At 40.4% G+C, this 13,549-nt stretch overlaps 1 protein-coding gene across 2 annotated transcripts in view; it reads right to left on the minus strand.

The window, feature by feature from the left end:
• The window catches only part of focad (focadhesin), a 75,693-nt gene that overhangs the window by 554 nt on the left and 61,590 nt on the right, over positions 1–13,549 (minus strand). For both annotated transcript variants that reach the window (XM_049568013.1, XM_049568014.1), the window contains 15 exons: positions 13,003–13,150; positions 12,587–12,706; positions 10,937–11,059; positions 10,423–10,500; positions 9,619–9,690; positions 9,303–9,405; positions 9,103–9,183; positions 8,790–8,918; positions 8,586–8,701; positions 7,491–7,751; positions 6,550–6,639; positions 5,195–5,372; positions 4,765–4,862; positions 2,681–2,932; positions 2,492–2,567 (listed from right to left, as the gene is read on the minus strand). In XM_049568013.1, coding sequence (XP_049423970.1) covers positions 2,492–2,567; positions 2,681–2,932; positions 4,765–4,862; positions 5,195–5,372; positions 6,550–6,639; positions 7,491–7,751; positions 8,586–8,701; positions 8,790–8,918; positions 9,103–9,183; positions 9,303–9,405; positions 9,619–9,690; positions 10,423–10,500; positions 10,937–11,059; positions 12,587–12,706; positions 13,003–13,150 — 1,925 coding nt within the window. The remainder of the gene's footprint in view (positions 1–2,491; positions 2,568–2,680; positions 2,933–4,764; positions 4,863–5,194; positions 5,373–6,549; positions 6,640–7,490; positions 7,752–8,585; positions 8,702–8,789; positions 8,919–9,102; positions 9,184–9,302; positions 9,406–9,618; positions 9,691–10,422; positions 10,501–10,936; positions 11,060–12,586; positions 12,707–13,002; positions 13,151–13,549) is intronic.

The following is a 13,549-nucleotide window of genomic DNA, read 5'->3' on the forward strand; positions in this document are numbered from 1 at the left end:
ACTTCATTTCCTGAGAGCTTCTGTGTAACCACGGTAACCCCTGTCAACATCAGCTGTACCGGCAATAGTGATAGCAAGCATGATGAACCTTTAGAGTTTTTGGTTTTTCGTCACATCTGTCTGAGTAACCTTACTTTGGCTGTTAGAACATGCAAACCGGTGGACTTGGTATGTACGCAAACATCTTGTTCACCCAGTGGCACACAGTAATTAGGACGAGTCCCAGTGCACGCTATTATCACAGCCCTGGTGTCAGATTTTTTTGTCCAAACTAGCTACTGTTTTAAATCTATATATGACAAAAAAAAACTGAATCAAATGGGAAAGTATTAATTTAACTCAATCTTTCATTTATAGTTTTTATATTTTATGTAGAATAAACATAATTTTGTAACAGATTACAAAAAAATAATAATAAAACAATGATGGAGATCGGTTTGCCTTTTTGCATGTATTGCAAATGGCACCATTTTCATTTTAACTTGAGTCATTTGAACACAAGCATATTTCTGAGGTGGCAATCTGAATTACTCCTAAGGGACTGTTCTCTAGTATTACAATTGGAGGGCTCGCTCTCTCTACAAGGCCCCTCCCAATCCTATGGGCCCCAGTGCAACCCCAGTGTCTACACTATTTATATTTATGCCCCTGTTGCTGCCAGATAATGCTTCAGTTAGTGGGAAAGGTCAGCAACATGTCCAGTGATTATGGTCCACTGTCTGTAATGATTATTGTTGTCACCAGCGCATTGCATTGCGGGGTATTTATGCCAACGTAGTGCCCAGTGTTTGTATATTGCAATATTCAACATGTTTGTGTATTTTGAACTACATCAGCAGTTCTTAACTGGTCCAGCCAGTTCTCCTTATACTAGAAATTGGCCAAGTTGTCTGAGCCAGTTTGCTGTCTCTGTCAAGTAGCTGTCACTTATTCTACAGCAGGAAACAGCTCTTCAAAATAAAAGCACTGTGCTGGAAATTCACTGTACCTAAAAATAAAGTGTGTTTTTTTACAATCTTGACATGTTTGCAAGTCATTTGCGGTCCATTCATAGTGGACACGTGACCCACTTTTGGACTGCGACCCACCAGTTAGGAACCTTTGGTCTACATAAGAGTAATAATTGACTTTTTTGCAGTTGAAGGTCACCTGTAAACACTCTGACAGACATCTCTTTCATGATGATGGTCTATGGGGGAAAATGCTTTCTGGGCCACTGGGTGTAGTACCACAGTTAGACACTAGGACAAACTGGCAATAGATCCTTTAACAGTTGTAAACAATGATGTATGTAAGAGTGTGCATACAGTTTGGCAATGCAAGTGTGGCAGAGTGCAAAAGCTTGTCAAACTACGCAAGGACATTAACCACCAAAGATCAGGAATGCAAAACAGCCTGACTTTAACAAATGGTGACTATCCATATGCTGTTAGTGAGTGGGTAGAAGACATTAGCAAGTGGCCCAATATTCAAAGGCCAGGTATTTACATGTATTTGGTAGAGAAACGTAATGGGTACACCAGTGAGAAACTGCAAGCAAATAAGTCACTAGCTGCTAAATCCTCCCTCGCTAAAGACAAGGACACACAACCACTCTGTATGAGGCTTGAGTCACAATCAACAAACCAGAAAACTAATGTTCCTTAGAGGGAATTGTACTTACAATTTGTGTTGTTGGCTTGCTAGCTAACATAGCTCTCGCTCAACAATATATAGTTGTTAGATAAACATGAGCTCTGCTTCTGTATACTGTAACACGCACATTTTTTTAACGTGTCCTCAGCCAAGTGCTCGTCAACACATTTAAAAGCTTGTAGCCATAGATGCTGCCAGTGTTTCAGTTTAACAACTGACTGTTACTGGGTGATCTTCAGCCGAACGTGTCAGTGGTTGCTTGTACTAACTTGCATAAGTGGTTGGCAAAGATAATAAACACAGATGACTATGTATTCAAAATGAATTGAAGTAAAATTGAAGGCTTTTATGAGGACAGCTACACCTTCTATTTATGTTTTCAACAGCTGTCGTTACTGCAAGCAACCGTGATGCATTTGGCTGAGTCACTAGATTTGCTCCCAAACAGTTGTGATCCTGTCAGAACTTGAGTCACTGTTGGAATATTGATTCTGGCAACTAAAGTAACCAGTAACCATTCATTTTGATGCTGTTAACAGTTTTAAATCAATGTTTAAAGCTTGCTAACTCATCTGCTGCCAACTTGTGCATGCATAATTTTGATGACTTTGGTTGTAAAGGGTCTTTAAGACTGACCAGCAGCACTAAATCAACCCTTCTTAATACATCTGTGGCCCAGTGTCAAGCTTTACAGACTTACACTAACATAAGTCGTGACATCACTGTTAGTCCCTGAGCACAGGAGGGTGTAAAGACTTCAAACACTGTCTGAGTAATGGAGCAGCACTTAAAGAAATCACATTACGTGGACAGAGATATTTCTATGGAAAATGAATCCTTAACTGTTTGTTTTTACCTTTGGCTGTGCTGATGGTCGAGGCCGACAGACTCTGTTCAGGACCTTCTGTGATGCTGAAAAGCCAGTCTATGAACTAAGACACAGAACACACACACACATTGTCACCATCTTGTTCAGCTAAAAAACCTGGCCCGTAATTTAATCATTGATTTTAAAATGATAACAGAGTATATGAGACACACTGACCTTGTCTGTCTGGCTGCTCCAGGGCTTTTTGTCCAGGAGCAGACTCAGACTGTGGGGCATTCCCAGCAGGCACTGCGGCAGGGCACGCTCAGTGAATGCCTCCTCACCGTACAGACTGTGTTGCAGAGTTTGGGGCTTGGAGTTGGGTTGCCATGGGAACCACTGGGCCCTAATGCCAAGCAGGAGGGGCATGAAGTGGTCACCCCAGGAAACTACAGCAGCAGAAAAAATCTGGAACAGGAAGTCTGTGGCCTGTGTAAACACAGAGCAAATCTATCATCAATTTAAATAGGCAAGAATACTACGTAGTTTGAACAGGTTTCAAGAATGGTACACATTGAATACTGTACTGTGTTCATTTTTAATGAACTAGCATTACTGCCCCGTGGTTGTATGCCTCAGCGTACCAGTCAAGCTTCTCTGACAGTTTACATCCATGTCTGTGAAAACCTGGATGTTTCGCACACAAAAGATCTATACAATCAAAACACTTTTAAGGTGAACACCCAAGATTAGTGTCAAGGGTCAAGATTTATGCAGAATATTATGATGTCACAATGAGGTTGACCTTTGACCTTTTGAATATAAAATGACATCACTTCGTTATATCATTATAGGGTCAATACTAGTTTTGTCATAATTATGAAAAGAAATCTTGAGTTATGGCCAAAAACATATATTGTGATGTCACTGTGACCTTGACCTTTGACCACCAAAGTCTTACCAGTATATTCCTCAGTCTAAGGGGATATTTTAGTCAAATGTAAAGAAATTTCCTCAAGGTATTCTTGAGATATTGCATGCACAAGAATAAGAAAGATGAGGTGACACTGACCTTGACCTATGATCAACAAAATCTAAGGTCATCCTTGAGTCCAAGTGAACGTTTGTGCCAAATTCAAAGAAATTCATTCAGGGCTTTCTTGAGATATCACGTTCACAATAATGACAAAAACAAGGTCCTCTGCTCTGTCACATCACCATATAGAAAAAGAGTCCCCTAATTGAATGGCGCTGTCCAGGAATTCACCAAGTTTTAGGTGAATCAAATGATATTACAGTTCCTGATATCCTGTTGGAAACTGATGCAGCACTGAGGTCGCCAAGTTTATTGTCCAATGCCTGTGCAATGGCTAGCAGGATGCTAGTTCAGCTGGTGGTCATTCTTCTCCATCTTTTCCTCAGTGTTTACTAATGTTTACATTTGAAAAACACAACCTGGCTAGCAAGCAGCTAGGTAGGAGTCAACAGGAGGAGAGTTTACAGACTGGTGAGTTCATTCCATCATCCTGATGAATGACTCGCAGCCACACGTCACCAACGTCCAAACCCAGCCACAAAAAGCACCACCAAAACTTGCAAAACAGACAGAAGAGTCTAAATATAGCCCAAATTTAGCAGAGCTGAAAGAGGGGCTAATGGAAACGTTTGCGCTTATGTAATAAAAACCCCATTTGATGTTTAGTTTACTTTTTTATATGAGCAGCTTAAAAAGCACCTATTATTCTAATTTTTGGTTCATACTTGTATTTAAGGTTTCAACAAGAACATGTTTACATGCTTTAATTGTCATAAAACCCATTACGTTCCTCATACTGTCTGTGCTGGAACATCTGTATTCACACTCTGCTCTGACTGATCAACGTTTCTGGCTCTTCAAAAGTCTCTGCATCGTCTTTGCAGCTGGAGAGTGACTGTAAAAGAGAATGGCGGCACTTTCTATGGTTTGAAGCCTGTGGGTTTTGTTTACAGGGATTACTTTTACATACGTTTATCTCATAACTTGAAACACTGGCCATGTTTAATATGAACATCTGTCATTATATACATAGGACAGAACATAAGGAAAAGCATAATAAGTCCCTTATAAGTTTAAAATCTGTTCGCACATTTGACACATATTAGTGGACACGCCCAACAAGCCTGGAGCTGCATTCCAAACCAGCCCCGGTATGACAGTTATTCCCGAGGAATCCTAAACTCTCACCTACATTCTGAAACATTATCTGTGGCATGTGACAACAACACACTGACAGCTCCACAAATACTACGCTGCAGTTTGCCGGCAAGGCTCGGAAACATACCAGTTTGGTGTCTCCACATGCGACGGAGGTTGCACCATAGGCAATGTTTCGGATGTGTCCCATCAACTCAAGATGCCACTCCATTCGTTTCAACACACCTAAAACAAAGAACAAACCATCTCAACAAGTGGACTCACTCAGAGGTGTACATAAACATGAAGGCAAACATGTACTGCATGTAGAGAAGTATACTATGTGTTGACTTCTAAATAAATTGATCATTAATACCATTATGTGTGGAATTTGAAAATTCTCAGCTGTAGTGACACCTAGTAATCACATCGGCAAAAAGGCCATAGTTTACAGATAGTATCTTCTTTTACAGGAATGATTCACAACTTGGAAGATTTCAAACTATGCACTGCCACTTTTCCTGCATGATGTAACGCCGCAGGAAAAGCTCCAATAGTTGACTTGTTTCAGGCCTAACCTGTATTGGGGTTGGTGGCCAGGCGACACTGGTAAAAAGTCTGCAGGAGGAGCCAGCCGACTCTGCTGCTTGGCCAACCGCGAAGCACGCCGGCGATTACATCATTGAGACCCAAGAGAGGAACTCTGCCCTGGGAGGTCAAGTAAGCCAGGACAAAGCAGGTCTTCTCCATCTGAGTCTAAACAGAACAGAACATAATGAAAATATTTTCCAAAGCAGCTCAAAGTTGATCTGTAAGTTTGTTTTTGGTTTCTTTGTTTTTTTACAATAAAATCTATATATTTGCAGGTTGCAACTCTATTACATAACAGACAACAACAACAGCTTCAGAAAAAGCAGCCAAGAACCAAATGGCAAAATAGCTAAATAGTTAACCCTTTAATGTTCTGCTTAGCCATTTGATAGAGCACATTCTGAGTCACTTTATCTTAATGAAAAATGTGTTAAACTGAACTCAGCCTGATTGAGCTATCTCTACCATTTGGTTTATGTATGTAATGATGTTGCCGTGTCTTTAAATAGTCCGTCTTTACGTAACTTTATGCAAAAGTAAAGTCTAATAAAGGTCAAATAATTTTTTGAAAACATGCTCTACCAAACACTTCATTTGTCCTTTTATGGTAAAGGCAGTGAAGCTAAGCTAATGTCATTAAGATAGACTATTTACCACAAAATTAAAACATTTCTGATCATTCTGATCTGCATTGAACTTTTATGGTAAGGTAGTGATGCTAACATAATAAACTTACAGTTTTTTATCACATAAAAAAGGATAAATACGGACTGTTATTAAAACCATGTATTTAATGTTATTCCCTCATATATATATTTAATGATGAAAAAAATATCAGTATGATTTTTCACCATTTCAAAGCACTTTAATGGTAAATATGTCGAATAAATACGCGAAAATATACTAGTACTGGTAATACTACTAATTTGGTAAGAAACTGACATATGTTGGTATACTAACATATTACAAGTATTATAACAGTATATGGTTTGTAATTTTGATTTTTTTTTTTTTTCCTTCTATTTTAAAGTTACAATGAAGTCAGAAAGTCACATCTCAGCCGTTTGGTAGGGGCCTGTATTCAAAAACTATGGGGTCTGTTAGAATAGTAAAAAAAAAAAAAAAAAGAAAAAGAAAAAGAAAAAGATTTTTGTTATTATTGCCCCGAGGAATTTTTTTCATTGCTTTTTTCATAGTGAGGACATTTAAGGGTTACTATACACTCTGCTGTTGAGACGTAAGTAACACACTACAATATTTACTTTAGCATATCTTAGCACATAACACAAGTGCTTTGCTTTCTATACAACTATTCTCTGCTTTCTGTCCCATCATACTGTACCTCTGTGACTCGTGTGATTCGGTCAATCTCTGCGTCAGACATCTCAGACAGACACTTGGTGATTCCCACATACAAATCCACTTCATTATCCTAAAACAAATGAATCCATCATCAGCAGGGAAGAACTGAAATAGGATATTCTTGCTAAATGGTCCGATACAATTACAGCTCATACATTTCTTAAAAAAGAAAAAAAAATCATGTGTTATAAATATAATATAATGTTATAAAATGTTAACTGTTTGCATGTGAGATATGTTGGAGTTGCAGTTTAAGTTCAAGCACTTAAAGCAGTTTAAGTGTCTGCTGAAGAGCTAAAAGCAGTTGACATTTCGGTCTTGTAGACTTGTAAGCAGTGAAATAGCTGGTTTGTGAGTACAACTCTCTCCTAAATCCAAAAACTAGAATGCTAAAACTCAAATTTGTGATGCCATCACTTATAAGGTCTGAAGCTGCTCCATAGACAATGAGTCGGTAAAGATGTTTTAGATGACATCGAGAGCCTGTTTATACTGGGTATTAACATCAATCTTGAGTACCGATCACGAGTTGACAGCGCTAAATACAAGTGTAAAGACCACCAAGACGCATGTGATCTGATCACTCAAACCACTTGCTGAGGTGGTCTGTCCACATTTTTTAATGCTTATGCATCCTGATGCGTCTCCAACAAGGACTATGTCATCAATGCAGGACATGGTGGTTGTTTTGGTGACAGTTCACAATTACTTGCTCATTTTATGAAGACTTTGAGAGAGAGAAGCTCATGTTCACAAATACTGATTGAATTTTCTTCAATCTTTCTTCTTCTTACATTCACATGTAAAGGGAACATAAATGTGCCTTCAGTAATAAAAGTGCCAGTTGGTGTATAAACAGTGACATGTGTTGAAATGTTTATTAAGTTAAGGGTCATCTCAGTAGGTAATTTCTGATTGTACCTGGATGTGATTGGGCAGGAGGGTAAAGATCTTCTCAGAGGTGGAGCAGAGGATGCTCCAGCAGTTGTTGGGGGGGTTTGGGAGAGCCATGGCCTGAGCGAGGCCCTGCAGTACGGAGTGACACAGGGACAGACGCTGGGGTCGAAGGTCCTCCTGGAACTGCTGCAGGCCCAGACTCTCCATGTAGACCTGGAGCTTGTCTTCAGCTACATGCTTCATCCACAAGCCCAGGTTCTCATACAGGTGAGCCCGAGTGTGGTACTGGAAGAGTAATAGAAATCCTCTTAAGTCATTTTTGATTCTATAATTATATAGTCTATCTATAATTATTTTAGATAATTATATATAGTTATATAATTTAATTATATAATTTTGTATTCATTGGCATATAGGTCACAGTCCAGCTTTAAGGTCACAGTGACCTTTGACTACAAAAATCCAATCAGTTCATTCCTGATGAACGTTTGTGGCAAGGTTGAAGAAATTCCCTCAAGGCCTTCATAAGATATTGTGTTCACCACAATAACATGGATGCCATATCACAGTGACCCTGACCTTTGACCACCAATACTTAATCAGTTCATCCTTGAGTGCAAGAGGATGTTTGTGCCAAATATGAAGAAATTTTCTCAGGGCATTCTTGAGATACTGCGTTCACAAGAGTCGGACAAACAGAAAACCTGAAAACATGATGCCTCCTGCCACAGGTAGTGGCTATAAAAGTGTTTCACTGGCGACTGCATATCTACAGTCTGATATTCTAATTCAAGAAATCATTTGATTCTAAAGAATGAGGCCTTTTAATGTCATCAACCATTATTACTCTGAACTACCTCTGAACTTCAGCATCAAACACAGTATGATGGCATCATTGGTCAGAATGTGTGAGACATGATCTGCCAAACGGTGTTATGAAACAGACTCTTCCATCCTCGTGTGTCCCACTGTACACCCTACCTCTGAACATCCTATCTGTGCTGAGCTAATGCCAACATTCAGTGACAACTTTTTGGTATTTGATGCGGTGGATACATTTCGCTCAATATTCAGAAAGTACTGAGGTTCAATCCCAAACTCTACACGAGAGGAACTTACACTGAGACTGTGCACAAGTGGGGGTGACAGCCAGGAGCCCAGAAAGAGAGAGGCACTCTGAGAAGACTGAGCTTGACACGCTGCCAGCACCACACACTGATGCTGTACATCCTCTCCTGTCAGAGAGAAAAAAGATGCTGAGCTTGGTGCTTTGACTCTGCCAGCCATAAGTTTAAAAAGAGACAAATGTGTGAGAAGTCTTACCGAAGCTGAGTCTCATCAGGGGAGATAGGACTGCGCTCCAGTTGATAGGTGGGTACTGGAAACTGGCTCCGACTGATGCCAGTGGGGTCAGAGCAGTCTTAACCAGAGCTGGAGGGGAATGCTCTGGACCTGGGTCCACAGGAGGAGCAGAGATCCAAAAAGGGAGAATGCAAGAGAACATTTTTTTTTACAAGATTTGTATATTTTATGTTCATATTTGTTGTATATTGTTGAAAAGAAAGTTATAACCTGTGTGGGTAAAGTTGAGAAGAGATGAAATTGATGCAGAGATTTAACTGAACCAGTCACAAACCTTTTTTTCCTGCCTCTGTGATGAAGTCAATGATGGATCTGATGACACTTCTCTCTGAGAGATAACTGAAATCCTGAGGAACTGAGAGGATAACAGGAGGACATGGAGAGAAATAAAGAGGCAGACAATAACTTTAGAAGCATCCAACCGTGTAAACGTGGGGGTTCACAGTGTGACTGACAGTGAGCTGCTGTGCCTACCTGCTGTGTGACTGTGACTGGTGGACATATGGGCCAAATGCAGATGACCAACCAGACAAGCACTGTTGGACTGCAGACCAATGGCTCCTGAGAATGTTATGATCTGCAAAAGAGTGCAAATACAACCCCATGTACACACATAGCAAAGGACAGCTCAGTGTAATTATAACAAACAAAACAAATAGTCTAAAATGTGCTCCGCAAACGTCACGGTAATTAGCTGATAACATCATACAATATCTTTTATATCAATATCAAGCAGTAATATTTCATACAGTAGTACCAACAGTTTTAAGAATAAACTGTGTCCACATACCTGTGTGATGGCTCGAATAACCTCATTCAGCCTGCTCTGCTGCTGGGAGGAAAGCTCCAACTCACTTGTTTGCTGTATCACAGGAAAACAAGCTCAATGAAACGTACAGAATAGTATGATAACAGAAGCATTCTCAGTCATATTACAGCAAAATTTAATAACTAGAAATACTTCACTCCAAGATGTAAAAATTTAAATTAGTTTATTGCCCCCATATCTATGGTTGTCAGTCGGGTCTAGATCGTAACCCCGGATTTGCAAAAACTCCAGTGAGATTTCATATTCCATGTTTCATGTGTTCATTTTAACCCAAGCAATTATCGTTCCCTCACCCAGTGCTTTTTGTGCCTTAACCTAACCAGACTGTAACCACAGCTTTGTCACACTATAAAGCAGAAGGACAAGAATATTTTGAAGAACTAGGGCACCCAGTAGCTCAGTGGGTAGAGTAGGCGTCCCATGTACAAAGGCAGTGTCCTTGCTGCAGCAGCTGTAGGTTCTATTCCAGCCTGCAGCCATCCCCTCTCTCCCTCCTTCATACCTAACACTGTCCTATCAATTTAAGGAAAAAAGCCCCCAAAAATAATAAAAGTTTCCGCTAAAAGTGTAAAATGTGAGTGCTTGAGCCAGAACTCTAAGCCTTTGTAAAAATGGATCATTTCTATCTGGTGTTCAGCCATCGCACCACTGTTAGCTTTTTGTGACTGATTTAAACTTCACTGCAGAAATTAGCTGTGAAACATTTTCAGTAAGTCTTTGCCAAAACATTTCAAAGTGATCCCAGCAGCTGAGTGGATCTCTTACCTGAATGAGGTAACTCTCAGATCCTACTAAAGCCACCAGGCCGTTAATGGCAGCCAGGCGCTGCATAGTGGGACAGCCCTGAAACACAAAGACAGCTCCCTTTACTGATCATTCAGCACACTGGGAAACATATGAGTTATAGCTGCCTGGTATCACAGAAATTAAAGCTTGAACATAGAGTAATTAAATACAGGCTCTTTCTCTTTCTTTCAAATCATATTTTACAGGTAAAGTGTAAACTTTACACAGCAGGAATCCCGGCTAGTTTCAGATTTCTAGCTGTTTATGAGCAGAACACTCAGTTACTCATTAAAAGCTACTGTTGATAAGATTTGATTTCCCATTCTTAATAATTCATTCAATGCCAAGAGTCTGTGGGTGTTTTAATTAATGGTATGGCACATTCACTATGATGACCCCACTTTGATTTAGACTAGAGTGGGTAGATGTTGTATATATATGAATACAGTATTTACTGCAGCTGTAAATAGGAAGGGAAATGTAGATCTAGCACCTCAGCCAATAAGATCTTGATCCAAGCAGCCAGCAGACGAGGCTGGATGTCCTCTGCTTTACCATGGCCGGACATTGACAGGCCATGGACCACCAACCCCAGAGCCAGGGAGAAGCCTGGAGTCTGAACAGAAACATTACAAAAGCAGAGAAAATTGGGGTTAGACTACAAAGAATGCTACAGGATTGTGCAGCACTGAAGGAATACATTACAAAAAACATAAATCAGTTGTTTCCTGAGTTTAATGTCACCAAACAATTGGTTTCTCACGTTTTAATTGTTTTTAAAATAAGTATCAGTCAGTACATTGACTTAAAGTAAAGGTTTAGTAGTGACCAGTGGAGCCAAGTTAAGAAGAAAAAACTGCTTCATTACAGACAATTCTCAATTCTCAGAATTGCCTCTCTGCTCTTTGCGGATGATGTGGTTCTGTTTATTATAGTGTGCCCCTCAGCATGCACTGGGGCAGTTTGCAATTGAGTATGAACCAGGCAGGATGAGTCATCCCCTCCAAATCTGAGGCCATCATTCCCTGCCTGAAAACAGGGGACTGCTCCCTCTGGGTATGGGGAGTGGCAGTAAAGCAGTTGACCACCATGGTGAAGAGGGAGCTGAGCCAGAAGGCAAAGCTCTAGATCTACCCGTCTATCTGCATTTCGACCCCCACCTATGGTCACGAGTTTTGGATATTGATGAAAAGAATAAGTTCACTGATATAAGCAGCCAGAATGAGTTTCCTCTGAACTGTGGCTGGTGGCACCCTTACTGGGAATCCTCTCTGGAAGCAAGATGTCAGCTTTCTGTCATTGAATCTGCCCTGACTTCATTAGACTAACCTGCCTTCCCAAAGCTCATAGCAGATATTTACTGGACCAAAAAAGTTTTCATGTCAGCTCCATGGGAAAAACCCCCAGCAGGGTTTGTATGAATTAATTCACTGATTTTATTTCGTCGTCCATTGAAGCGAGTGAAAGGGAGCTCACAGGCTGATTATGAGCCTTGAGCAATCAATGTAGATACACTGAATAAGTTCAAAACACATATACAGCTGGATATATGTGCAATTTAAACAGCTATCCATGCAAATTATGCTTCACTAATCGTAACAAAAATAGACTTGATGTGTAAAAAACAAGGGGGGTCTCCTTGAGGATTAATACATTTGCATTTACAAGTAGAGGCATATCGGTTCTGTGAGAAGCCAGAGCGACAGACCTCAAAAATGGTTCTAAAAACTAGAAATCTTCCAAAAATGCTTTCAGTGGGAATTGGCCCTTAGAGATAAGGTGAGTAGCTCAGAGTAGAGCCACTGCTGCTTCATAAAGGGGCTATTTGAGTGGGTTTGGGCATCTGATCAGGATACCTCCCGTTAATGGTCTTACAGGTACATGCAACTGGTACAAAGCCAAGGGGCAGACCCAGAACACACTGGGGGAATTACGCATCTCATCTGGCCTGAGAACGCCTCATGATCCACCAGGAGGAGCTGGAAAACATTACTGGGGAGAGGGCGTTCTAGATAACCTTGCTTAGCCTGCGGCCACATTCCGTTTTCTAGAAATTTTTAGAAACTTTAATTTTTCTGAAAGGTTGGGGTGATGACAATTTCATCACCATGTATGATGCAGCTGACACTATCTGACTGACTACCTGTTGGCTCTCCTCAGTCAGGGTGCGCAGAGTGTTCATGATCTCCTCAGCCTTGGCAGCATCTATAAGGCCTCCGCTGAAGGCTGAGACACCCACACACGCCACAGAGTACGCCAAGACCTGCACAGATGGGCATATTCAAAAGAAATAAAACTCCTCCAAATACAATTTCAGTTATTGCTATTACAAATCATTTTTCTTGAAAAAGGTTCAGTTTTTTATCAATAACCATTTACCCTCAGCCTGTGGACTACATTCATTATGCTGCATTACAAAAGCTACTAAACTAAAGCTAAGTCAGTGTCAGTGGAATAACCACAACTTCTACATCTTTCAACAGATCTTGACTACTAAGTATCCAGGAAGTTTTTCTGAGAACTCTAAAACTGTATCATGTAGTGTAAGACTGTTTGTACCTCCTGCTGCATGCGTCCCAGCCCACTGCTGTCCTGCAGGCTGGACAGTAGTTTGTCTAGTGTTTGGGTGACGTGGACATGTTGGTCTGTCTGTCCGCTGCTGCAGAGAGCTGCGAGCACCAGACCCAGACCTAACACACAGCCGGTACTGAGGGAGAGCACAGAGAAAGAAGGTTCAGGAAAGGGAACTTAACATCACTGTCAAAGTAGACGTGTAGGGTAAGGGTCATAGAAGTGATGGAGCTAATTTCACTGGAAAGATGGATGGTTCAGCATCTTTACTTTATGAAGCAGGAAATTATATTTGAAAATAAAAGTGTAATGCGGGAAATTCACTACACTTTAAAATTACTTTATTATTACAATGCTGACACATGCTCATGACAGCCAGCTGGAAACCAATGATATAAACCATACAGTATACTGTTATCCCCTGATTAGTAGGCCTGTCATAATAATTACATTTTTGACTTGCCGTCTCTGTTTGGAAATTACCTTAATCATTTTTTGACCTTATGATTACGTGTATGTTTGTTTATATACGAAT

This window comes from Epinephelus fuscoguttatus, linkage group LG23 (genome assembly GCF_011397635.1).
Source record: "Epinephelus fuscoguttatus linkage group LG23, E.fuscoguttatus.final_Chr_v1".
In the NCBI taxonomy this organism is placed as follows: Eukaryota; Metazoa; Chordata; class Actinopteri; order Perciformes; family Serranidae; genus Epinephelus; species Epinephelus fuscoguttatus.